General features: G+C 34.0%; 1 protein-coding gene and 1 long non-coding RNA gene across 2 annotated transcripts; both read right to left on the minus strand.

The window, feature by feature from the left end:
- Positions 1-2632: 2632 nt before the first annotated feature.
- LOC127868662 (uncharacterized) lies at positions 2633-4367 on the minus strand. Its single transcript, XR_008044217.1, has 2 exons — positions 3423-4367; positions 2633-3266 (listed from the first exon to the last, which is right to left on the minus strand). It is a non-coding gene; the product is annotated as an uncharacterized LOC127868662 (long non-coding RNA).
- A 1415-nt stretch (positions 4368-5782) lies between these two features.
- LOC127868654 (gastrula zinc finger protein XlCGF57.1-like) lies at positions 5783-8976 on the minus strand. Its single transcript, XM_052410589.1, has 2 exons — positions 8845-8976; positions 5783-7336 (listed from the first exon to the last, which is right to left on the minus strand). The coding sequence occupies exon 2, from the start codon at positions 7289-7291 to the stop codon at positions 6095-6097; it is 1197 nt and encodes a 398-aa protein (XP_052266549.1). The 5' UTR covers positions 7292-7336; positions 8845-8976; the 3' UTR covers positions 5783-6094.
- Between the last annotated feature and the right edge of the window lie 16279 nt (positions 8977-25255).

Here is a 25255-nt window from a genome sequence, read left to right on the forward strand (position 1 = left end):
TTCATCCAATTTTTATGAAATTTGGTCAGAATGTATATCTTGATTAAATCTGGGTGCGGATTGTATATAGGTCATCTGGGGTTAAAAACTTTGTCACTAGGTCAAATAATAGAAAAACCTTGTGTAGACAATAGAGGTCACAGTTTTCATCCAATCTTTATGAAATTTGGTCAGAATGGTTATCTTGATGATATCTGGGTTGGGATTGTATTTGGGTCATCTGGGTTCAAAAACTAGGCCAATAGGTCAAATAACAGATAAACCTTGTGTAGACAATAGAGGTCACAGTTTTCATCCAATCTTAATGAAATTTGGTCAGGATGTTAATCTTGCTGAAATCTGGGTTGGGATTGTATTTGGGTCATCTGCTGTCAAAAACTAGGTCACTGGGTCAAATAATAGAAAAACCTTGTGTAGACAATAGAGGTCACAGTTTTAATCCAATCTTTATGAAATTTGGTCAGAATGTTTTTCTTGATGAAATCTGGGTTGGGATTGTATTTTGGTCATCTGGGGTCAAAAACTAGGTCACTAGGTCAAATAATAGAAAAATCTTGTGTAGACAATAGAGGTCACAGTTTTCATCCAATCTTTATGAAATTTGGTCAGAATGTTTATCTTGATGAAATCTGGGTTGAGATTGTATTTGGGTCATCTGATGTCAAAAACTAGGTCACTGGGTCAAATAATAGAAAACCTTGTGTATACAATAGAGGTCAATGTTTTCATCCAATCTTTATGAAATTTGGTCAGAATGTTTATCTTGATGAAATCTGGGTTAGGATTGTATATGGGTCATCTGGGGTTAAACACTTTGTCACTAAGTCAAATAATAGAAAAACCTTGTGTAGACAATAGAGGTCACAGTTTTCATCCAATCTTTATGAAATTTGGTCAGAATGTTTATCTTGATAAAATCTGGGTTGGAATCATATTTGGGTCATCTGGGGTCAAAAACTAGGTCACTAGGTCAAATAATAGAAAAACCTTATGTAGACAATAGAGGTTACAGTTTTCATCCAATTTTTATGAAATTTGGTCAGAATGTATATCTTGATTAAATCTGGGTACGGATTGTATATAGGTCATCTGGGGTTAAAAACTTTGTCACTAGGTCAAATAATAGAAAAACCTTGTGTAGACAATAGAGGTCACAGTTTTCATCCAATGTTTATGAAATTTGGTCAGAATGGTTATCTTGATAAAATCTTGATTGGGATTGTATTTGGGTCATCTTGGGTCAGAAACTATGTCACTATGTCAAATCATAGAAAAACCTTGTGTAGACGATAGAGGTCACAGTTTTCACCAGATCTTAATGAAATATGGTCAGAATGTTTGTCTTGTTAAAATCTGGGTTGGAATTGAATATGGGTCATCTAGGGTCAAACACTAGGTCACTAGGTCAAAGTTTAAAAAACAACTTTTGTACACAGTAGAGGTCACAGTTTTCATCCAAACTTAATAAAATTTGGCCAGAATGTCAATATTGATGAAATCTGGGTTGGGATTGTATTTGGGTCATCTGGGGTCAAAAACTAGGTCACTAGGTCAAATCATAGAAAAACCTTGTGTAGACAAAGTTTTCATCTGATCTTAATGAAATATGGTCAGAATGTTTATCTTGATAATATCTGATTTTGGATCGTATATGGGTCATCTGGGGTCAAAAATTAGGTCACAGAGCCAATTCTAGTAAAACCTTGTGTAGATGAAAGAAGTGACAGTTTTCATCACGTCTTAATGAAATTTTTTCAGAATGTATTAATTAATGAAATCTGGCTTGGGATTGTATATGGGTCTGATAGAATTTAAGTTGATGTAGCAAGGTAAGTCAGGTGAGCGATTCAGGGCCATCATGGCCCTCTTGTTTTGTTATGTGTGGATATTTAAAACTTGGAAAATCTCTTACACTGCAAGGTTGAGGCATTTGGCATGTTAACTTCTTGTTTTACTGAGATGGTTCAAGTGATGCCCCTGGAATCAAAACTGTTCATGCCCAAGAAGTCACAGAATTTTAATACACTCGTACAGTAAGTACCATGAAAAATCATATTCTTAAACCGAGAGGGTTCGGTGTAAAATATTTAGTTTGTGATCACCCGCGATTGTCCTCTTCTAAGTTTGTTCAAATCATGCCCCTGGAGTCAAACTTGGTCCCACCATAAAGCTTCGTATTGTAGTTATTTGTGCTCTTACAGCCTTCGACTTAGGCGGTCCCAAATGCTTGATTAAAACTTTGGCTAGTTTCTTAAATTTGGCTATCAAAAATTCCATTTGGCTAAATGTTGGCTAAACTAATTTTTGAGCCAGTGGGAGCTCACCATAGCAGTTACTTTTTTTATGTGCCCGGATTCAATGATCGGGGGTATATTGTTTTTGCCCTGTCTGTCATTGTATGTGTGTGCCACTGTGTGTGTCCCAAAACTTAAACCAAAACCATGTTGGTATACAAGTATGCAAAATATGAAAGCAATATGTCAAGGGACAATTAAAATAATTGGGGTAGTATGAAAACTTTAACATTTACACGCTAACGGCACGGAAACGCCGAAGCTGGGTGAGTAGGATAGCTCCACTAAATATATTTCATATATAATAGTCGAGCTAAAAATATATCGATGAAGTGGTATTCAGATTTGATAAATGTTTAATAATTTTTAAGTACAAAACATATTGGGGGTTACAGACATACATAGGGACAGACAAAAGAAAGCTTAATGCCTCTGATTTTGTGGGGAAGAAAAATATAAAATAGTTAAACTTAATATTTACAATGAAGTGGTATTCAGATTTGACAAATGTTTAACTAGAGCTTTGTCACAGATGTGACGAATACCCCCACATGCCGCATTGACACATAATATTTTGCATGTCGTCTTCACAGAAAACAGTGGACACCATGCTCAATTTTTAAAATGCACTAAGTGACCCCTTGACCTAGTTTTTGACCCAGAAAGGCCCATGTTCTAACTTGGCCTTAAGATCATCTCCATAAAACTTCTTACCAAGTTTGGTGAAGATCGGATGTAAGCTACTTGAATTAGAGAGCGGACACCATGCTGAATGTTAAAAAACGCACTAAGTGACCCCATGACCTAGTTTTAGGCCCGGAATGGCCCATGTTCAAACTTGTCCTAGAGATCATTTAGATAAAACTTGTGACCAAGTTTGGTGAGGATTGGATGAAAACTACTTGAATTAGAGAGCGGACAACATGGTGAGGTTTAAAACGCACTAAGATAACCCGTGACCTAGTTTTTGACCTGGCAAGACCCATATTCAAACTTGACCTAGACATCATCTAGATACAACTTCTGACCAAGTTTGGTGAAGATTGGATGAAAACTACTTGAATTAGAGAGCGGACAACATTGTGATGTTTAAAATGCACTAAGTGACCCCGTGACCTTGTTTTTGACCCGGCATGACCCATATTCAAACTTGCCCTAGACATTATCAAGATACAACTTCTGACCAATTTTGGTGAAGATTGGATAAAAACTACTTGAATTAGAGAGCGGACAACATGGTGAGGTTTAAAACACACTTAGTGACCCTGTGACCTAGTTTTTGACCCGGCATGGCCCATGTTCGAACTTGACCTACACATCATCTAGTTACAACTTCTGACCAAGTGTGGTGAAGATCGGATTTAAACTACTTGAAATAGAGAGCGGACACCATGCTCAATGTGTAAAACGTCCTAAGTGACCATGTGACCTAGTTTTTGATCTGGCATGGCCCATGTTCGAACTTGGCCTTCAGATCATCTAGATAAAACTTCTGACCAAGTTTGGTGAAGATAGGATGAACACTACTTGAATAAGAGAGAGGACACCATGCTGAATGTTAAAAAACGGACTAAGTGACCCCGTGACCTAGTTTTTGACCCGGCAAGGCCATGTTCGAACTTGGCCTTAAGATCATCTAGATACAACTTCTGACCAAGTTTGGTGAAGATTGGTTGAAAACTACTTGAATTAGAGAGCGGACAACATGCTGAATTTTTTAAACGCACTAAGTGACCCAGTGACCTAGTTTTTGACCCGGCAAGACCCATGTTCGAACTTAGCCTAGACATCATGTAGATACAACTTCTGACCAAGTTTAGTGAAGATCGGATGAAAACTACATGAATTAGAGAGCGGACACTTAATACGGACCGACAGACAGACGACAGACCGACCGACCGACAGACAAGTTCACTCCTATATACCCCCCTAAACTTCGTTTGTGGGGGTATAATAATTTATAAGGACCAACTGATTAATACAGTAATAAGAGGACAATGCAGTGGACAGCATGCAAAGTTTTTTACATTACAAAATCACATAGGGAACTCAAAAAGTACATGATAAAAAAAAAACAAGAGTGCCAAACTGTCACAAGATACGCCCGTTTGAAGGTTTTGGACAACTTGATAACTTTACCATGACCCATATTTGAACTTGACCTACATACACTGCAACGCCGATATATCGCGGTTGTTGGGGTCCAAAGATCGCTAGCGCGATATATCCAGCGCGCGATATAACTCGAGAAATGTCTAACTAAAATGTATTGCGGGTAATTTGTCGAATTTCCCCAATGTTTTCATTGGATATACGGTGCTACTACATATTTTCATAGTGATAATTGCAAACCAATTCTACAATAAACATTTTTCATAACGACATATGTATCTTTATTTATCATAAAAACCAAAATGTAAAATATATTTTTCATTTTCATGTACGATCGCTAGCGAAACAGTTCAAAACAAGAATTCTTGCCGTAAAAAAAACGTACAAAATATAATTGCGCATATATTCGAATTTACGCTTATAAATAGTCCTAATGAAAGGAACTGAAACAGCGTAATGGTAACGATACAGCGTGTTTGAATTATATTTTATTAAGAGGAAATAACAATGCCACATAATTCGCGAGATACCGTGGTACTTTAGTTGAAATTTACAACAAAACTTTTATTGGAAATAAATTTATCTCAATGTTGTACCCACTACGAAACTTTTATTAAGAAATAAATACACCCATGCCAATTTTCGCGCGCCTTTTATCAGAACAAAGAAATTCATGACATGTACCGAAATTTAACGATTTATATACCAGTAAACTGCCATTATTACCTTTGAAATGACACTAATTGGTTATTTGTTAAGTGTTAACTAGATGCAACTACTGACCAAGTTTGGTGAAGATAAGATTTATACAATTTGAATTAGAGTCCGGACAAAGTAAAATGCACTAATTGACCCTTTGACCTAGTTTTTGACCCAGCATGACCCATATTCGGACTTGACCTAGATATCAACTAGATGCAACTACTGACCAAGTTTGGTGAAGATCGGATGAATACAATTTGAATTAGAGTCCGGACAAAGTGGCGCCGTTGAAAATGCACTAATTGACCCTATGACCTAGTTTTTGACCCGGCATGACCCATATTCGAACTTGGCCTATATATCAACTAGATGCAACTGCTGACCAAGTTTGGTGAAGATCGGATGAATACAATTTGAAATAGAGTCCGGACAAAGTGGCCCCTTTGAAAATGCACTTATTGACCCTATGACCTAGTTTTTGACCCGGCATGACCCATATTCGAACTTGGCCTAGATATCAACTAGATGCAACTGCTGACCAAGTTTGGTGAAGATCGGATGAATACAATTTGAATTAGAGTCCGGACAAAGTGATGCCTTCCGCCCGCCGCCCCGCCCGCCCGCCAAGGGGTTTCACATAATACGTCCCGTATTTTATACGGGCGTATAAAAAGGAAATGAATAGCATCAGTACTTAACAACCAGTGATTTGCTACATTGTGTATTGTGCTGGTTATAAATCAGATATATCACTTATTTAACTATAAAGCAAGATTTTTATCAACTATCAACCAAAATTATCGTTACCAAATTCGGAATGAACGCAGCGTTTTATACAAAAATTGTGATAAAAGTGAGTGAAACCAAGTCATTCAGACGTAAGCAAGAGGTTTAATCATGTTTCAGTCATCAATATCAGCACACTCAGGCACTAAATTTTAAACTTGTACATTCTCAGCTACACAACCTTGATTGTGTTCCACCAGTTAAGACGTAACCAAAGTACTGTTAGTCAAATCTATATTTATGTCTTTCTTATCTTTTCCACCATTATTCTTGGATCTCTTGTACTGTTTTTCATACTTGTACTCCAAATTGTGTTTTTCACGAATATGGCCAGCCAGCTGGTACTTGTTGTTGAACATTTTCTTACAGTTACTACAAGCAAACTCTTTCTGTTTCACATGAGCTGAAGCAATGTGTATATTCAAAGCAGACTTATCAGCAAATGCCTTATTGCACTGTGAGCAAGGAAACTTAAGCAGCCGAAGATGAACATTTCTATAATGCTTCTTTGCGTCATGCTTCCACTTGAACAACTTTCCACACTCTATACACGGGAATTGATGTTTTCTACAGAATTTCCCATCTTGGTCATTAGTCTTTTCATGCCTTCTACAGTGAAGTAGATAGTTGTTTTTTTGCGTAAACTGTTTACCACATAAAGAACATGTGAACGGTTTTGGTAGTTCATGCAACTTCATATGGGTTTTAAGATTATAAGCATGCAGGATTTTTTTACCACATACTGGGCAATCATGATTCTTTTCGATTTCTCCACGATGGAATTTATGCATGTCCTTGTGACGTTTCAACGTGGCGCTGTATTTAGTTTTGTAGTCACATTCATCACACTGAAGTGACCAAGTTTTATTGTGTTTTAAGTTGTAATGTTGCTTACTTTGGGATAAACTAGGTAACAAAACACCACAGTGCTTACACAGAATGGGCGTGTTTGATAAATGGTGGCTGATCTTTTTTGCTTTGTCTATGTTACTTTGTGTTCGCTCAGCTATGCCAGTATCTTCAACATAATCATCTTCAAAGTCAGATTCAGCATCAAGCTCAGAAACATCACTTTCAAAATTTGTATTATCTTCACAGAATACATATGCACGCAAATCTCGGCTGTCATTATTCAATTTTATCTTGTCATGTGATGTAATAACTTCTCTAGATATTGGTTTAAGACAAATATTGACAGTCGTTCCATCAGTTTTTTTCAAAATGATAGAATCAAGCCGAATTTTGCTAGTCTCATTCAACCTACATGGCAAGACTCGGGTCACTTCATTGGAAAGTAAATTATTTTTTGGGATAATTTTTATTCCACTTTCACTTAGTTGGCCATCCACTATAAAGCTTCCAGCTTCATTTAGGTTACCAATAAATATATTAGACATGCTCCTGGCAGAGTACTTTAATGTTTTCTGGCTAAACTTCAAAACCTGAAATGAAAATGTCAACATTTAATAACATTTGGCAATGTTAAATAAATGCACAGAACTGTTTACGAGTAATCCTAGTTCAAAGATCTTTCAATAAACAAAGACTGGTGTCATCTCTAGTTCCTGTTGATTCTCGCCCAAGAAAAAAGTGGTTTATAAGGTGAAAACATGTGATAATTTACTCTTTTTGAAAGATTGCATTTTAAGGACATATCACTTTCTGAAATGGTCAGAAGTGGGTGGGGTAATGTAAAATAATAATTCCTAATATAAGCATTCTATATATAGTTTGGAACAATATGCACAACTAAAATAACATATAATTCAGTAATACATGAACCAGTTGTAATGAAAACTTTCAAAAAGAGTTAATTATCACATTTTTTTACCTTATAAACCACTGTTTTGATTATCGTCCAAAGTCCTTATTTTCTCATATTCTTCATAAATCCGCTGATACCAGCTGGAACATACACCACTGTAGAACATAGTGTTAGAGTATTATTAAATATAACACACTAGAAGCAATGAAAAAAGCATCCTTTTTTGTAAGAAAAAATGTAAACAACTGGAGTCAAAAAATAGTACACTTGAACAAGTACGGTGGGCCAAAAATTATAATTTACAATATAAAATATAAAAGATACAGAAATATTGAAAACATTTTAATAAAATCCCTTCAAGCATATAGCATATATTAATGATATATGCATAATGACATATAAATGTGTTTGTTAAAGTTATGTTTTACACATTTAAAAAAAGTCTCAATCTAATTTATATTTGTCTTTTCTGGTCAACCATACTTTTTCCTACTATTTTTAGACTGAAGTTGTTTACATTTTTTTCTTACAAAAAAGGATGCTATTTTCAGTGCTTCTAGTGTGTTATATTTAATAATACTCTAACACTATGTTCTACAGTGGTGTATGTTCCAGCTGGTATTAGCGGATTTATGAAGAATATGAGAAAATAATGACTTTGGACGCTAATGAAAACAGTGGTTTATAAGGTAAAAAAATGTGATAATTTACTCTTTTTGAAAGTTTTCATTACAACTGGTTCATGTATCACTGAATTATATGTTATTTTATTTGTGCATATTGTTCCAAACTATATATAGAATGCTTATATTAGGAATTATTATTTTACATTACCCCACCCACTTCTGACCATTTTAGAAAGTGATATGTCCTTAACTGGTTCATGTATCACTGAAGTATATGTTATTGTAATTGTGCACATTGTTCCAAACTTTAAATAGAATGTTAATATAAGGAATTATTGTTTTACATTACCCTACCCACTTTTTACCATTTCAGAAAGTGATATGTCCTTAATCTCAGTTTTGTTATCCGAATAGTGTTGCCCGAATTACATACATATGGACACCTTTACAAAGTATGATCGCATAAGAGGCCTAACTAGAAACTGACTATCATCGACTGATTATGACATTTAAAGAAAATTATGAATATAACGAACAATAAACAACAAAAAGTAGTTACCTGTTTAAATCCTCGAACTGTTGAGTTCTATGTTTCTGTCACAATGTCAAGGTCTCAATATAGTCTACTAAATATTTTCCATATTTAATTCACAATATCCATGCAGAGTTGTCGTTCCATGCTCTTACATGTACCGTCGTGCAAGAGATTGTATAATTCAATGTAAAATCGACAAGTTTAAGCGAAAATAAATGCAACATTTTGCACATAGAGACCCACATAGCCATACCTTTTATTAAAGGCCTTTCTAAACTGATTCGAATTATGCAATAAAAAGATAGGGCCAATGTCGACAAGACAGACAGACAGGACAGAATAGTTTATTAACGTCTCACTTTTGGACATAAAACACAATAAAACAGTACAAAATCATTGATATAATAGATATATATAGATAGATATAGAGATAGAGATATAGATAGAGAGAGAGAGATATATATATAGATAGAGAGATATAGATAATATATATAGATATATATATATATATAGATATATATATATATATATATATATATATATATATATATATATATAATATATATATATATATATATATATATATATTATATATATATATATACGAGAGACGATAGTTCTAAAAATTCTATAAGTGTTCAACGATTATATACATCATAATATATATCAGAAATATAAAAAAGATCCTGATGAAATTCGGTTTAAAATTATTAGTTTTCTTAAAATAAATAAAAATATATATCATCAAACACTACAGTAAGAGAAAATTATGTAGTACACTGTATATTATTATTTGATACGAAATTGACTATGCGCACTGATTAAATGGATTATATATACATGTGGCCGCGTCGCTTCATTAAAATGTCATGACAGGCTCTGGCAGTGGGTTTAATGATGCGGTCATCTGACAGCAAGAAGTTCATTTTCTCTCTTGGGTTTAATGCGTTGAAATGTTGGTTTACCAGAAGAGCACTTTCTGTTAAATTGGATCTTAATTCTTATATTTTCATATAGCGGACACATCATTAGGGCATGTTCTTCACTTTCGACACACGTCTTACAGATACAATAATATCGTTCATTTTCTGGTACACCTTCATACCGTCCTGTTTCTATACGAAGAGGTGCAACGCCACAGCGGAATTTTGCCAAGGCACTACGTTGTGCTCGACTTATCGTAGAACAATTGATGTATGGCTCTACAGTGAATTCTGTCTTAAACTGCCTATAGTTCCGAAGTTTATTACCCCCATTTGCGCGTATTTGACCATGTTCTCTATTAACAGTTTCTTCCCATTTAAGCTTAAATTCGTTCAACATGGCTTGTTGATAGCTATTAATTATCGACGTTTGTTGAGCTTTGCTGTATGTGTGTCCATGGCTGAGAGCGGCATTTTGCAGTTTTGTATTGACTGATAAGATTATCGTTTTGCTCCAGTTGTTTCGTCGTGCGCCCTGTCTAGTTAAGTAGTCAAAACACTGTTTATTAAGTCTGTTATCGTCCATCCTGTTTAAGCGAAACCATTGTCCTAGCACTGATTTCCACTGTCGAATGTGCGGTGGTGTCCAACCCATGTCTCCTGTGACTGATGTTCATAGTTTACATTGGAATTTTGTGCCTGTTGAACGCTACTTTTTGTTGCTCTGTGTAAAAATAAGTTAACTTACTGTCTATGTCCTAGTTCCTTATACAAGGTGTTTAAATAGGGAAGATCCTATACTGGGCCCCAATATGTTGTTATAGCTAAGGCTAATTTGATAAAACTATGTGTGTTGATAGGCTCTATGAGGAATTCGCATGTTTTATTTTCACTGTTTAGTGATTTAAAATTGCGGTTGTTTGGGTTACAGAAATAATTGAAAACTTTTAAATCCATATATTGATCCTGCGATTACTAACAAAGAACTTAAGCCGTTTAAATGGAACTCGGTGTGTGGGTAGAGGGCGAAATGGGGAGTATGCACGCTATATATATGTATATATATATATATATATATATATATATATATATATATATATATATATATATATATATATATATATATATATATATATATATATATATATATATATATATTATTTGTCAGACACAAATTGTAGTTTGCACATTTACTGCCCAATCTTTATGAAGCGTGGTCAGAATTTGTGCCTCAATGATATCTCGGCCGATTTAGAAACTGGCTCACGGGGAGGGGGGAGGGAGGTCAAAAACTGTCACTACGTCAAATTGAAGATAAATCTTTTTAACACTATTCAGACCGTATGTATTGCTTAATTTTCATTACATTCGCACATAATGTATGCTTTAATTATTTCTCCCCTGCGCGATTTATGGATCCGGTCGATTGAAAACCCGCCATGCATTTGGTATGTTTTTTTCTCATGTGTCTTTAGAGGTTCCAATATTGACAGACTAATCCTGTAATTTGCTCAGAACATTAAAGCAATAGTGTTTAGATTAAACTTGGACTGTGTTAGTAAATGATTTTGGTTTGTTCAAAACCATGGCTACCAGGTGATGAGAAAGTTTCCTTATTATGAAATTCTGAAAATGTGTTTTATAAAACATATATAATTTTGTAGAAAATCCAACATCAATTTCATTATATAAATGAACCCTTATTAAGAAAAAAAAGAGCTACAAATACATCCATTTGGTTTCCTGCAACTTTTTGTTGCTAATAATTTCCCTCTGCTCTATTATCTGTAGCGCTCCGCAGACATCTAATTCAGATTCGATGTGACTTAATTTAATATTGGCAGGCTTTTTTTCCAACTTGGAGGATAATTAAGTCGCTTGGAATTGGATTTTCATCTCTTGACATTTGCCCAAGTGGCATCTGATGTGTTTGGAACGACATAAATCAGGTCTACGGAACGTAAACAAAGTTTAGTGTCGCAGCAACGCATTACCAAAATGGATCTGGATGCATACCAAATGTCGAACATGTAAAGCTTTATATTATTCTTAAATGCCACATGAAACCTATGTTCATGATAAAAATGCTCCGCTGATTCGTTTAATTCAAATAAATATATGTGAGTTGCGATGAAATCTATACATTAAAAGCCAACGACAAAAATATTAACCTTTAAAAGATAATAAAAATAATATCGATGTTAGAAAACAAACATTTGAAAAGTTCCCGTCGTTTTTCATGAAATTCATTTAAGTATTTTAACCGTTATTATAAAAACTATTGAAAATTAAACTATTTATAATTGAACATACGTTTCATGATTTAACTGTCATGCCTGTAATTGTACCTAAAAATTCGTGCACGATACAAGCTTACTATATTTTAATTATCAAATAGATTTTGCAGTGTTTAAGCAGCAGCTTTTCTGTAGAACGTGTGTGATACTATCTTATCTGAAGAACCAGATATGTGACACATTTGATCCGACATTGAATACTTGTTACGGTATGTTTTAAATTACATTAAAGAAGTGCACTTGAAAAAAACGATGTTGATAACACAATATAGCGACAAATTCAATTTTTAAACGCCTGAATTTTTTGCATGACTATAAAACAGCTTCAAGATTAACATACATATATATAAAACTCTATAATAATCTAGTATGCGAATATTGGGATTTCGATTGTAAATAATAACAATAATAATAATAATAATAATAATAATAATAATTATAATAATAATAATAATTATAATAATAATAATAATAATAATCATAATAATACAACTTGTGTACGATGCGTAATTACCTGTATATTATATAAGGTATCACGTTTCGTTGTATGAAAAATGATAAATGTATATTCTACATACATTGCAATGTATTTAAAGAACGTAATTGATTTGCGCGACACATTATTTAGATATATGTTTATGACAGCCATTCGTCTAGCTCTATTTTTATATTGAAACCTATCCAAACATCTTTACGTGATCTTACAGTTACTGTTTCAAACCCAACCCAACAGAACCTGGGATTGCTAGCAATATTCTCGACACTGCGACTTTCATTTCATTTTTGTACACTTAAATATATCAATTTCACTCACACAGCTTATACCATGTCTGTGTCTCCCACATCTGGATCAATAATAATACAAGATAAGTATTGATGCAAAGCATCAAAGGGCGTCGGGAATTTCAGTGTAAAAGGCACTCAATAAAGTTACATGGAACGATTTTTTTTTCTACTGTAAATATTAATATATTGGCCGATTATTTTAAACAAAATAGAAAAAGATACTGCTATAACCATTATCTATAATTTTGTGTTATAACCCCCAAATAACCATTATTTATGATGTTGTGTTATAACTCCCAAATAACCATTATCTATGATTTTGTGTTGTAACCCCCAAATATTTCATAGTTCATTTTATTTACATTGGTTTCCTTTTTTACTGGCATCCGTGTGCAGTTTTCATTAATGGAACAGAACTGTGTAGGTTTTAAAAAATCTGCTTCATCTTGTAAGCGTAATTTCATATTTTTCTCAACTTCAATGGGAGATGATTCTGAACTTATTCTTACGTTGCTCATTTACGATAGGGGTTGAGTACTCATTGATATGAAAAAAACCGTAAACGTTTGAAAAAAAATTGAATGAAAACTGTAAATTGCATAAACAAGCTGCATTTCACAATACTTTGAAATTCAGTAAAAGATCATAATAGATTTATTGCTCCGATATTCATCATTTTCAATAGGGTTCGAGTAATACTGATATAAAAACACTTAACAAGTTTGGAAAGATTCAGACGAAAGTTGTGAAATCTTTTAAACAAGTGGAAATTGTTTATTTTGTCAAATTTAATAGAAAAAAATCTGGACTTATTGTCCCGATGTTTCTCATTTTTAACGAGGTAAACATGCTCATTGATATGAAGACACTATAAGTTTGGAAATAATCTGATAAAAAATGTTGACATAAATACCTAACCAAGCAGTTTTTCACTTTTATTTTTGAATTCAAAGAGACATAATTCTGGACTTTTGGTCCGATATTGCTCATATAGAGAGTTTGGGTTGGGTCCTCATTCATAAAAAACCTGTGCAAGTTTGGGAACAATCGGATGAAAATTTTGGACTTCGAATAACGATTTCAAAATTTCTCAAATTGTAAGGAAGATAACTATGGACGTAATGGTCGGATAATGCTAAAAGGCCCATACCACCTGGATAGTAATACGTGTCGCGCTTCGCGCTCTATATGTGGTTCTTAAAAAAAACTCCGAGGAGTGCTTGACTCTAGGGAAACGGGTTGCTGGGACACAGCTCCTACTTGATAAGCGGCTGCTTCCTTTATCGCAACTCATTGTTACAATCAATAATACGTGTCGCGCTTCGCGCTCTATATGTGAAAGGGATAGTACTTAGGGCCTATGATAGACAACCATAAAAATACATGGATAATAGATGAGTTGTTTGCATTTATTTGTTAATATAAAACCACGTGTATTTTTTTTATAAGATATTTAAGTGATGTAAGAAATTTTAATTAACGTTGTCACCACGCGGCATCCATTAATTTTAATAAAAATGTCCAATAGTAAAATGGATTTTAAAATGTCTACATAAAATAAAGCTTTATTATATTTATTAACTTGACTGAAAAAAATGTTAGCCGCCGGGCTGTTCCGTTCGTGCCGGAACCCGGGGGCCTTTAGATGATTGTTGCGTTAACAACTTCAGTCTAACGCTCTCCCAACTGAGCTATTCCGGCTGACATCATTTAAGTACTGCTATTTGGTGAAGTTGTGTATAGCGATCGTTATTATATGTCTATAAATAAACTAATACATTGTACGTTTTCGTACCACTACGCCTTCCAATAAACTTGCTTGCGCGATAGGTCGTCAAATATCGTACTACATTGATTCTCCAGTAAAAAAGCAAATTAGAAAAACCAAAAAATAAATATATTTTGATTATGTTTTGTTTTTATACAAAACCAGAAAGTTTCGCGTATTTGCCCAGTCCCTGTGATCTTTCCCCTGTGATCAGTTGTGGATCAGTTATTAATTAAAACAATTAGCTTTGCATTATTGGCAATAAATGTTGTAATAAATGTAATAGGCTCAAATGCAGTATTTATTTACACTAATTTACACAAAAAATCACCACTATGCAAGATATTCTTAAAACAAAAATATATACATTGATCCGTAAAATAACTTCTCCTCCCATAAGCGAAAACAAAGCATTACATACTAGTCGCCGCTCTCCAGAGCGACGCCAATAAGCATGTCACATGAAATGCACCATGATACGAAATCGAATAACGAGTTCTATACAAAATTAAGCCATCTTGCGATGCATACAAACTTAATTGCATATACTTCTTCACTTGAAATTTCCTTTAAGTGTTATGTATGGAGCAATAGCTTTATTGTATGTAAAATATATATGAAGATCTATTCGTAGAATTCCTCACATGTTTGATATCCAATATATAAATATGTGCTTTCTTAACAAACGATGTATCTTCTGCATCATTATTAATTGCACAGGACACGTTAGTTTTGTTATAGATTTTGTGTTTAAGTGTGCGTAGGGACTGTGTCGTTTCATTTTCAAATACTAAAATAGGTGTTATCAAAGTTACTGAGAATAAGATTCACTCGCATTAAATGCGGAATACGCACACACAATCTACTGTGATTTGCTGAAATTCGTGCAACACCGGAACGTGGAAAAGACCACTGAAAGCGTAATTTGTTCGGTTGTCATTACCAGAGACTTGTTATAAATAATTGTATTTTATATTAACAGATATCAAATACATCCATATACGATACTATGCTACTTATTTTTTAATCACAATGATTACGTCATACACATTAAAAGTGATTTGTTGTAAAAAGGAAGCTCAGATTGAAACTTTGTAAAATAAAGATGTATCGAAAAACTCCCATAGACACCCACATGGTTGAGAGCTTGTTTGAAATCAACACAGAATAAGCATTATGTCTTACTATAAGCTATTTAAAGGCTGTGGTGTTTTGTAATATTAAGTTTTTTTTTAAACAAACTCTATGAGATGTATTTGTTCATGCTTTCCGACTACACTCGCTGACATATACATGTACGTACTTGTTAAGTGTATTGGGTTCAACATCTGCGAAAAACATCGTTACACTTTGCAAAAAGATTTCTAGAAATAAACGACATTAAGAAAATTTGCATTTCTTGTCAACAATGCTTCCTAGTTTGGAATGCAGTCACTTAATGACGCGAATTATTCCGAAATTTAGTTCATATACCGAATGCCATGATGTTCTTTATTTGAGGAATTCAACAAATCCTGCAGATAAGAGACACATTTTTCCGTGTGACACGGAACGAATTGTTATATATAGAAATAGAATTGGAGTTATTGATGCTATTTGCTGACGCACGACAATCTAGAATTAGTAATCAGACTGTATAAATATTTGAATCCGATAAGAAGAGGGCCGATTGTTTACCACAAGGACAATGTGCAAATGATTTAAATCTAATTTTGTGCTTTGACCATGAACTGAGATTCAACCTATTATTTTATTCTTGTTATGTAGCCAGTTGATGCATAACACGACACACCCAAAGAAATGATGCAATCGTTTGAAGTGCAGAGAAACGGTTTAAGCAATACCGGTATCTACCATTGCGTCTCATTAAAACGAAAGAGGTCACAGTGGCGTAGTGGATAAGGTGTCCGCCTAACGATCGAGAGGTCACGGGTTCCACTTGGAGCGTTCCTGTAAACTCCCCAAAGACACCAAGTACTGGTTCAAGTCCCAGGAAACGCTCTCGATGCAATCGAGCTAAAATAAATAGCTTTGAACTAAAACTTAATTTATATGAAAACTCGATAACTCTACCACATCTTATTTAACGGAATCCGACCACAATATTCCTTTTGCGAATATTACAAAATATATTAATGATTTTGAAAACAGAATAGTGCAAATTATCGTTGTATGAAGAACATGTACCCGTTAATTTACTATCTGAGAAATAAATGTGATTTTTCAATGTTTTCTTTCCCAGTACCACATTGATTTTCATGATAAAATATACAGAGGCATGAGCTGCCTGTGACTGACATTAAGCTTCTTGTTGTTTTGAAACCTGCCTACACCAGCTTCCTGATATGATCGCCATAGCACCAAATGAGGAAATGTTTGTTACACGATTGGAAATAAACACATACTGCAAGCCTGTTTATTTTGGCAGATTGAAATGATGTATTGTAAACAAAACAGGGGATTGCTTGATATGGTATTGACAGAGCGAAATATACAATTCATTTACTTCTATTTTTGGGTCTACTTCATGAATGTCTATCACTCGCAAAGCTTTTACCAATTCCATTTATCCCATTCCTAATTCAGTTACGATATTATAGCAGGTCAAATTCAATACACGATAGTTCGTAATCAGATGACTAGTCAAATGGTGATATATAATATGATTGTTGTAAATGGAAAACCGAAATGTCTATTACTAATTATTTGATTTTGGATACAATTTCTCAGACCTAGAAACTTCAGTTATAAAATTAACCTTGTCGTTACCTAAAACAAGTATAAGATTGTTATTAAAAACTCAAACACTAGCACTCGAGATTTATTCATTATTTCAAAACTATCAGAGATTATCCATCACACAAGCTTCAGCTAGGTGTTTCCTTTTTTAAAACTAAAGTTATTAAAATATAATTAGGTTAATTTTCTGTGTTCAATGAAGTGATATTTCTTCTAGATGGCAAAAATATCGTTCAAGCGTTTGTCCAAATAATGGCGAAGGTGCAATCAAATCAGTAAAATTGTTAAATGTGCATGTATAATTTCAAGAAGCATTGCACATATAAAGCGACTTCAATGCATTCTATGTTGGAATTTTATTCTTTCTTACGAATGAAAATGATGTTTCTTTCCCATAATATTTTGTTTGTATAAATAATGATTTTATAAATTATGTTTATGTCTGAAAGCGACGGCCGTTATGTTGGAAACAGCTCTTTAGTTAGTAATGCAATTACTTAATTATTCAAAATGGAATTCCAAGTCAGTTTATTTAGTCAGCTCAAAAAGATGTTCTCTATCTGTTCAAATCAGCAAATTATTCTTTACCACAAAAAGACAACTATTTCGTAGCGATAAGGAACAAAATGTTCAGGTTCACGGATGTCATAACACATTGAAGAAAACTTATGCTATTGGTGCTCTTTCTTAAAGCACGTTTTTCTATATTATGTTATCATTTTGTAAACATATTTACATCTGATAAATAGATGCAGGCTACATATACTCTTTTACCCAGACGAGATGGTGCAAACATTTGTCACAATCTCTTCTATTGCTATGCAATTAAACCAAGATTAAAATAATTCAACATCTACATGTCTTAATCCTTATTCAAGTTGTTATAATGATGTTTATAAATAATATATATTTACAAGATTAACACATGTACACATTATTCAAATCTAATGACTTGAATTTAAATATGAAGGACAAACGTCCGATACTGGACGACCATGTACTTCTAGTTTTAATTGACCGTGCAATTAAATTAACGACGTTTGAGTTATTTAATTCTTACGTTTAACGATGCGATTGTGTTAATCTAATCGTCAAAACTTGCCGAGGCTATCGATATCTATGCAATGTATCTTGGTAACAAGACTTATACTAAGGCTTTAATTAATCGTGCACTACAGTTCCATGTTATATACATGCTAATGTATGTTGAAACCCTAGGGATAAAAGCCTGACTGTTTTGACAACTTGTTCGAACGAAAATAAATTCATACTAGGGATACTCATTGTATGTCATTCACTCACAATGTGAAAGTGCGTACTTTGTGCGTTTAAAGGTTAAAGGGGCCTTTTCACAGATTTTGGCATGTGTTGAAGCTTTTCATTAAATACTGTATATTGATAATATCTCCAGTAAAAAAACACACAGGAATACAATTAAAAAAGGGGGAAAAAAGTAACCCGCAACTGAACTCGAACCACTGACCTCTGGAGTCCTGGACTAAAAAGTTTTCCGCTTAGACCACTAGACCATCCGTGCTAATGCGGTTGTATGTTTTACTTATATAAGCGATCCTCGTAGTTTCCCAAAATATAACGACAACAACAGAACTTTCCAAATTATTTAATCGTTTCGTGTTGCAACGCTTTATAAATTTCAGGTTTTTAAATCGTCAAAAGATGCATATAATGGATATTTTAGAGCATGGTAAATGTTCAGTATTACTATTTCCTCACAAACATCATAACTAAAACGAAAATTTGCGAATCTGAAACAACTTTTTGTAATTTTGTCACTTTACCAAAACGTGAAAAGGCCCATTTTAACTTGTATGGCATTGTCCTTATGAAGTATTATAATTATGTGCATATAATACATTTCCTTACAGTACGGCTGATTCCGCAGTGGGGTGACTTGATTGCCTCTATGACCCGAAGAGTTATGCAAGTGTGAGTGGAAACACCTGAGAGGTCATCTCAAAATGGGCAGGTTAAAGGGTAGAGGACAGACGAATATCTGCCACCTCTTCTAAGAGGTATGAGAAGGATAATTTAAACAGAAAAAAGCAAAGGACTGGAGACGCTGTAGAGCATTGACAAGTTTCCTACGACAAGGAAAAGTCGAAAAAATAAACCTCTGCTGAAGACGGACAATGCAACGCTTTCCATTCCATTGATTCCCAGAGCATTACATATTATATGTGATTATGTCTAGGCTGAGGTTAAAGATGAGAGTTGTTTGTACAAAAACATTTATACCAGGTGTCGAGCGCCTTCTTTTTACAAGCTTGTGAACAATACCTACTAAAACAGTTGACTTTTTTGGCGTCTCAGGTGAGCGCCTCATGGCATTCGGACATATTGTTTATTTTTCTGCAAGGTTAATCGAAATTGAGAATGATATGGTATTTTGTATGTCATAAAACACGAATACCGGATACCAACATCAAATGAGCAATATAAATGTACACTAATGGAAACAACTTTATGAGATACTAGCTACAGCCATATGGGTTCCTTCCACCTTTTGTGGTTTATACTTTCCATCTACTCTATGAACTGTAAAGCCCCGTAGACAACTAATTCGCCCTTGTGTAGGTAGCCCAAAGGCTATTTCAAATAGATTTCGCATACGCAATATTAAAAACCAGAGTCTTTAAATATAGTCTCCAATAATATGCAACTTAAGAAATCTGTATTGATAATATCTAGTTTTGTAAAAAAATTGTGATTAAACTGAAGCCTATTGTATTTTATTGCAGTTTAATATGATTGGTAAAGCTATAATAATGAAATTCATTTACACTTACATGCTGGATATATTTGAGGTTTTTGCTCCCTTTGATGGGTTAAAGCCAAATGTCATGCTTGGGATTGACTATTCAAAGGCGAAGTCCCGAACTTTATCAATTGGCGTATATTTGCGTCATGAGTTTTTGTCCAATGTATAAATTTTTGGCAACTGGTAACTTGGTAACTTGCTGAAATATCACACCTTTGACTGATCATAAAAATGAATGATCTACTAATGATTGATTCAACTGGAGCTGGAGTTGTACTTGGTTTGTATTAGTAAATTGGCAATCACACATACTGATGTCATACCGTTCAGTTGTGTGTAAGTAGGTTATAAATGTATGATGCATGTCTCAACACTCAAGGATGGGACTTACTTATTAATATATTTTACATTTCAAGACATCATTATAACAATATATACAGTTTTGAAAATTGAATATTTATAAGTGTGTACATCAGAGCATATGAGAGCTTGTTAAAAGGTCACCGGTCAGGTAGGGTTCCGTTCGGGTATTCCGGTTACCACCCACAACTCAAGACCATACCCTAAGTGAATACCTTTCAGCAAAAATCTAAATGCTGGAAACTGTAATTCAACATTCGTTCTTACATTCGTGCGTCAGTGAAATAATTAAAAGAAATGAGACACACTCCGTGTCCTCACATAATACACCCTTAGGCGTAGACGGTTCTCATTAACCGCGGAATACGCACACACAGTCTACTGTCATTTGCTGAAATAAGTGCAACACTGGCTCGCGGAAAAGACCACTAAAAGCATAATTTGTTCGGACGTGATAAGCATAGACCTTATATCAGAAACGTTATTTTATAATAACAAATATAAACTACGCAATTTTCGATACCATGTTACATATGTTTGATGGTTTAGCACAATAATTATGCCATATAAATTATAAAATGATTTGCTATGTACAAAGAAAGCTCAGACTTTACCTTTTTTTAATCATTATCGAAATTTCCCCATATACACTCACATGCTTCACATGTTGTGTGAAATCAACACAGAATAATCTCAACGTTTAATAATTGCCCATTTAAATGTTGTGGTGTTCATTTATCTTTATTTTGTAACATAAACTAATTTAAATGTCTATGAGATATATCAAGATGTATTATTCTTGCATGCATTTATACTTCACTGACAGACATGGACGTGCCTGTTCAAGGTATTGAGTTCAACATCAGTACATTGCATTAAAAGATTCCTTAAATTAAACGACATTTAGAAAATTTGCATTTATTGTCAACAATGCCATCAAAACAACTTTCGTAAATGCATTCACTAAATTATTCGATTCTTTTCGAAATTCACGTATCCCTTGCAATAGTGTTTTTTACATGTCGAATTCAAGACATCTCATAGAATAATTAGATTCTTTCAATACCACATACGGGAGACATATTTCCATGCGACGCGGGACTAATGGTTCCGAGTATGGAAAGGAATTACAAAGCGAACGGAATTGGAGTTATTGATGCTATTTGCGGACCCACGTTCATCTAGAATTGGTATATCAGTATTTGAATCCGATAAGAATATTTGCGGACCCACGTTCATCTAGAATGTGTATATTATAATTTGAATTGGATCAGAATAGGAGCGATTGTTTACTAGAAGAAAAGATGCAAATTATTTTAAGCTATTTTTGTGTTGTGGCCATAATCCGATCTTCAACATGTCATTGTATCCTTGTTAAGTATCCCTTTGATACATACCAGAAGATATTAACACCCAAAGACACCATGCATTCGTTTGAAGTACTATGAAACGGTTGAAGTAATATCCAAAATTGCTTGTCATTAAAATGTCACCGCAATAAAAATATAACCCAATTGTAAATGTATCCGACCACAATATCATTTTTTTGCGAAAATTCGAAAATAAATCAATGATTTTGTTTACGGGATAATGCAAAGTTTCATGGCATGAAGAACATTTACGGATGCAATCAATGAAAAATGTATTTGATTGTTAAATGCTTTTACCCGGTACCCCATTGTTTTCATGACAAAGTATGCAGATGCATTTTATTTGCCTAACAATTGAGCTCATTGTAGTTTTGAAACCAGTCTTCAACAGCATGAAATGATCACCATCGCACCAAATGTGGAAATGTTTGCTACATGACTTGATGAAAACCAATACTGAAATAGTGTTTATTTTGGCAGATTGTAATGAACTGTTGTAAACAAACTTCGGCTTGATATGGTCTTGACACGGTGACATTACATCAATATATATTTCTATTTTGGGTTACTTCAATTAATTTTCGATCACTCACATATCTATAACCAGTTCCATTTATCCCACTCCTAGTTCCTATTTCCAAAAACAAAAGTTCGTTTTTATGAAAAAAGGTTTATGTTCGGAGGCGACGAACGTTATTTATGCATTTTTAGATATTGTTTTTAGGCCATGTTTAATAAGCACATTGTGTTATTCTGTTACTTATGAGTTTTGTCGAATGTTATTTTTCATGGATATGTATGAGCTAAATTATTAAATCATCTGTACGAACTACATTCTGTCAATATTGCAGGCAATCAATTAAAAACAAATTTAGTATGTTAGCGTTAAGGTTCTATGTTGATGCTGGTAGATCTATATGTGAACCGGTATATTTGGAATTTTATTGTTATATGTGTGTATGATATTGAAAAAGCTTGTGTTGACAGTGTAATATTAACCCCACAATTTTTTGGGGGGAGCATATAGTCGCCGCTTCGTCCGTCCGTGTGTCCTTCCGTCCGTGCACAATTTTTGTCCGGGCTATTTCTCAGCAACTAATAACCGCAATTCAATGAAACTTTATGGGAAGCTTCACTACCAAGAGGGGATGTGCATATTATCAGCGGGTTCTGGTCAGATGATTTTTCACAGAGTTATGGCCCTTTGAAATTTTCCATTAACTGTACATATAGTGCAATTCTTGTCTCCCAACTACTGACTGGAATTCAATGAAGCTTTATGGGAAGCTTAACTACCTTGAGGAGATGCGCATGTTATTTGTGGGTTCTGGTTAGATGATTTATTTAGAGAGTTATTGCCCTATGAAATCTTTAAGTTGTTAAACCATCCATCGTATTATTTTGTACAAAGTTATGCCCCTCAAGACGTTTCCTTTTATCTGAATATATAGTGTAATATTGTGACAAAAAACTTTGGGGAGCATCACCCGTCTCCGACGGTTTCTTGTTTTGTATGTTGTGAGTAACATTTTGATATTTTTGAAGAACTAGATTACACATGATTAGTTATTTTTTTTAGAGTTGATGAAAAGCGAATAGGCATTTGTGAATATAATTTAGATGTATTCAACATAAGGACATATTAATATATACTTTTATTAGAAACTCACTTATTGTCTTAAAATAAATACAATTATTAAATTATTTAAAATAACTCAGACAAAATATTTTGCAAGTTCTTATGATATCTATTTATTTCAGCACGCTCAGGAGAACTCGTACGATATCTCGTAAATTTTAATTATTCCTCTTTATGTGCAAAGGATCTTTCAGCAACTTTTTTCTGATGGCTTCGCATTCTATACATAGATGGCGACGTCACTACGTTATTGTCACCTCTATACTAAGACGCATCCCATTCCCCTGGTTTGGGGAATTATGCTTCCGCCAAAGTACTTCTATGTAGGAATGAACATGTTAATAATGAAAGAAAAATCGTTTTTTATTGTGTGTTTAAAACGGAATGTTGTTTAAAGAAATGTTATTTTATTATGTAAAAAAGTGATTTTAAATCTCTATTAAGACTGATAGCGATTATCAGAAGCGCGATTACCTGATCTACTTTCGCTTTCACTTTTAACTGGTAAAAGAAGTGCTACCCACAATTCCTTTCGCGTTAGTACACAGGTCAGTAAGACCGGTGTGAACACAATGAATGGCTTCGTATATAACGATTGCGTGTGTCAAATGTATCGTTTGCTTGAATGATTTCAAGATGAAGGAAAAGGCATGTAACTGCATGAACGATATTTATCGAACACCTTTTTCCAGTTTGTCTTTGAATATTGAATAATACCATAACATACTTACAAGGAAGGTTAAGGATTGCTAAGTATTTTATAATAAGCTTATATACAACCCACAATATTCGCAAATATTCGACTCAGTTTGTTTCAACTCAATAATCATTACATTGTAGTCATGAAAGTGTTCAGTACAAGCTAGTACAGTAATCGTATAGGCTTTGTGTTCAGCAAAACATTGACTTATTGGAGCTAGTACTTTGTTAATGCTCTCCGATTGTCACTAATCTAAAACATCGAACTAAAGGAGATGCGAGTATTTCTACATGAATTCCGTCAGTAACTAATTGACAACACCGACCAATCGAAGATGCTAGCGTTTTAACATGCACTCCAACAGCCACTAATGGAAAACACCCACCTATTTGCGATGCTGTCACTACAAAAGTGACTAATTGAAAATGTCGACAGATGCGAAGTATAAATGCAATATCCGACAAGAACAAGATTTATATAGCATGACATAAGGACTTGTTTGAAGGCAAATGCAAATTAGTTCTGTACAGAATGAAATCTCAAAATGTCTTTCATGTGCCAGTAATATACATCATAAATATAATTAAATGTGGCATGGAACATATTTCCATGACATTTTGGTATTGCTTGTTTCTGCAACGGTATTCCACTATGTCAGTAATTCACAATATTAGCCTCCCATCTTGGTCACGAATATTTACCATGCGAACATACATTTTACCATGCAAAACGTGCACATTATTATTATTTGTGGTATCAGTCGTTAGCACGGTGAAACAGTAGCCTAAATAAGATTTACCAGCATCGCGTGTAATGCCCCGATACATTTTGTATTTCCTTGAAAGTTGACAGAATTTCCATGAAAACTAGAAAACTATTTTATCATTTGATGTCAAATAATAATTCGCCTGCATGATGCATTAACATTGGACACGATTGTTTTATGGAAAAAAACACTCACAAAGCAACACCACCATTCAAAATGTATTATGCAGATATGAGGGAAACGCAAAACAGGCTCAGAAAAAATGAAAATGCAGACAAAATACTTGCATTATTTTAAAACATGTAAAC

This window comes from Dreissena polymorpha, chromosome 2 (assembly GCF_020536995.1).
Source record: "Dreissena polymorpha isolate Duluth1 chromosome 2, UMN_Dpol_1.0, whole genome shotgun sequence".
Lineage (NCBI taxonomy): Eukaryota > Metazoa > Mollusca > Bivalvia > Myida > Dreissenidae > Dreissena > Dreissena polymorpha.

Bases quoted from the DNA above. Each gene is read 5' to 3' on its own strand.
- LOC127868654 (XM_052410589.1), bottom strand. From the start codon at position 7,291: ATGTCTAATATATTTATTGGTAACCTAAATGAAGCTGGAAGCTTTATA.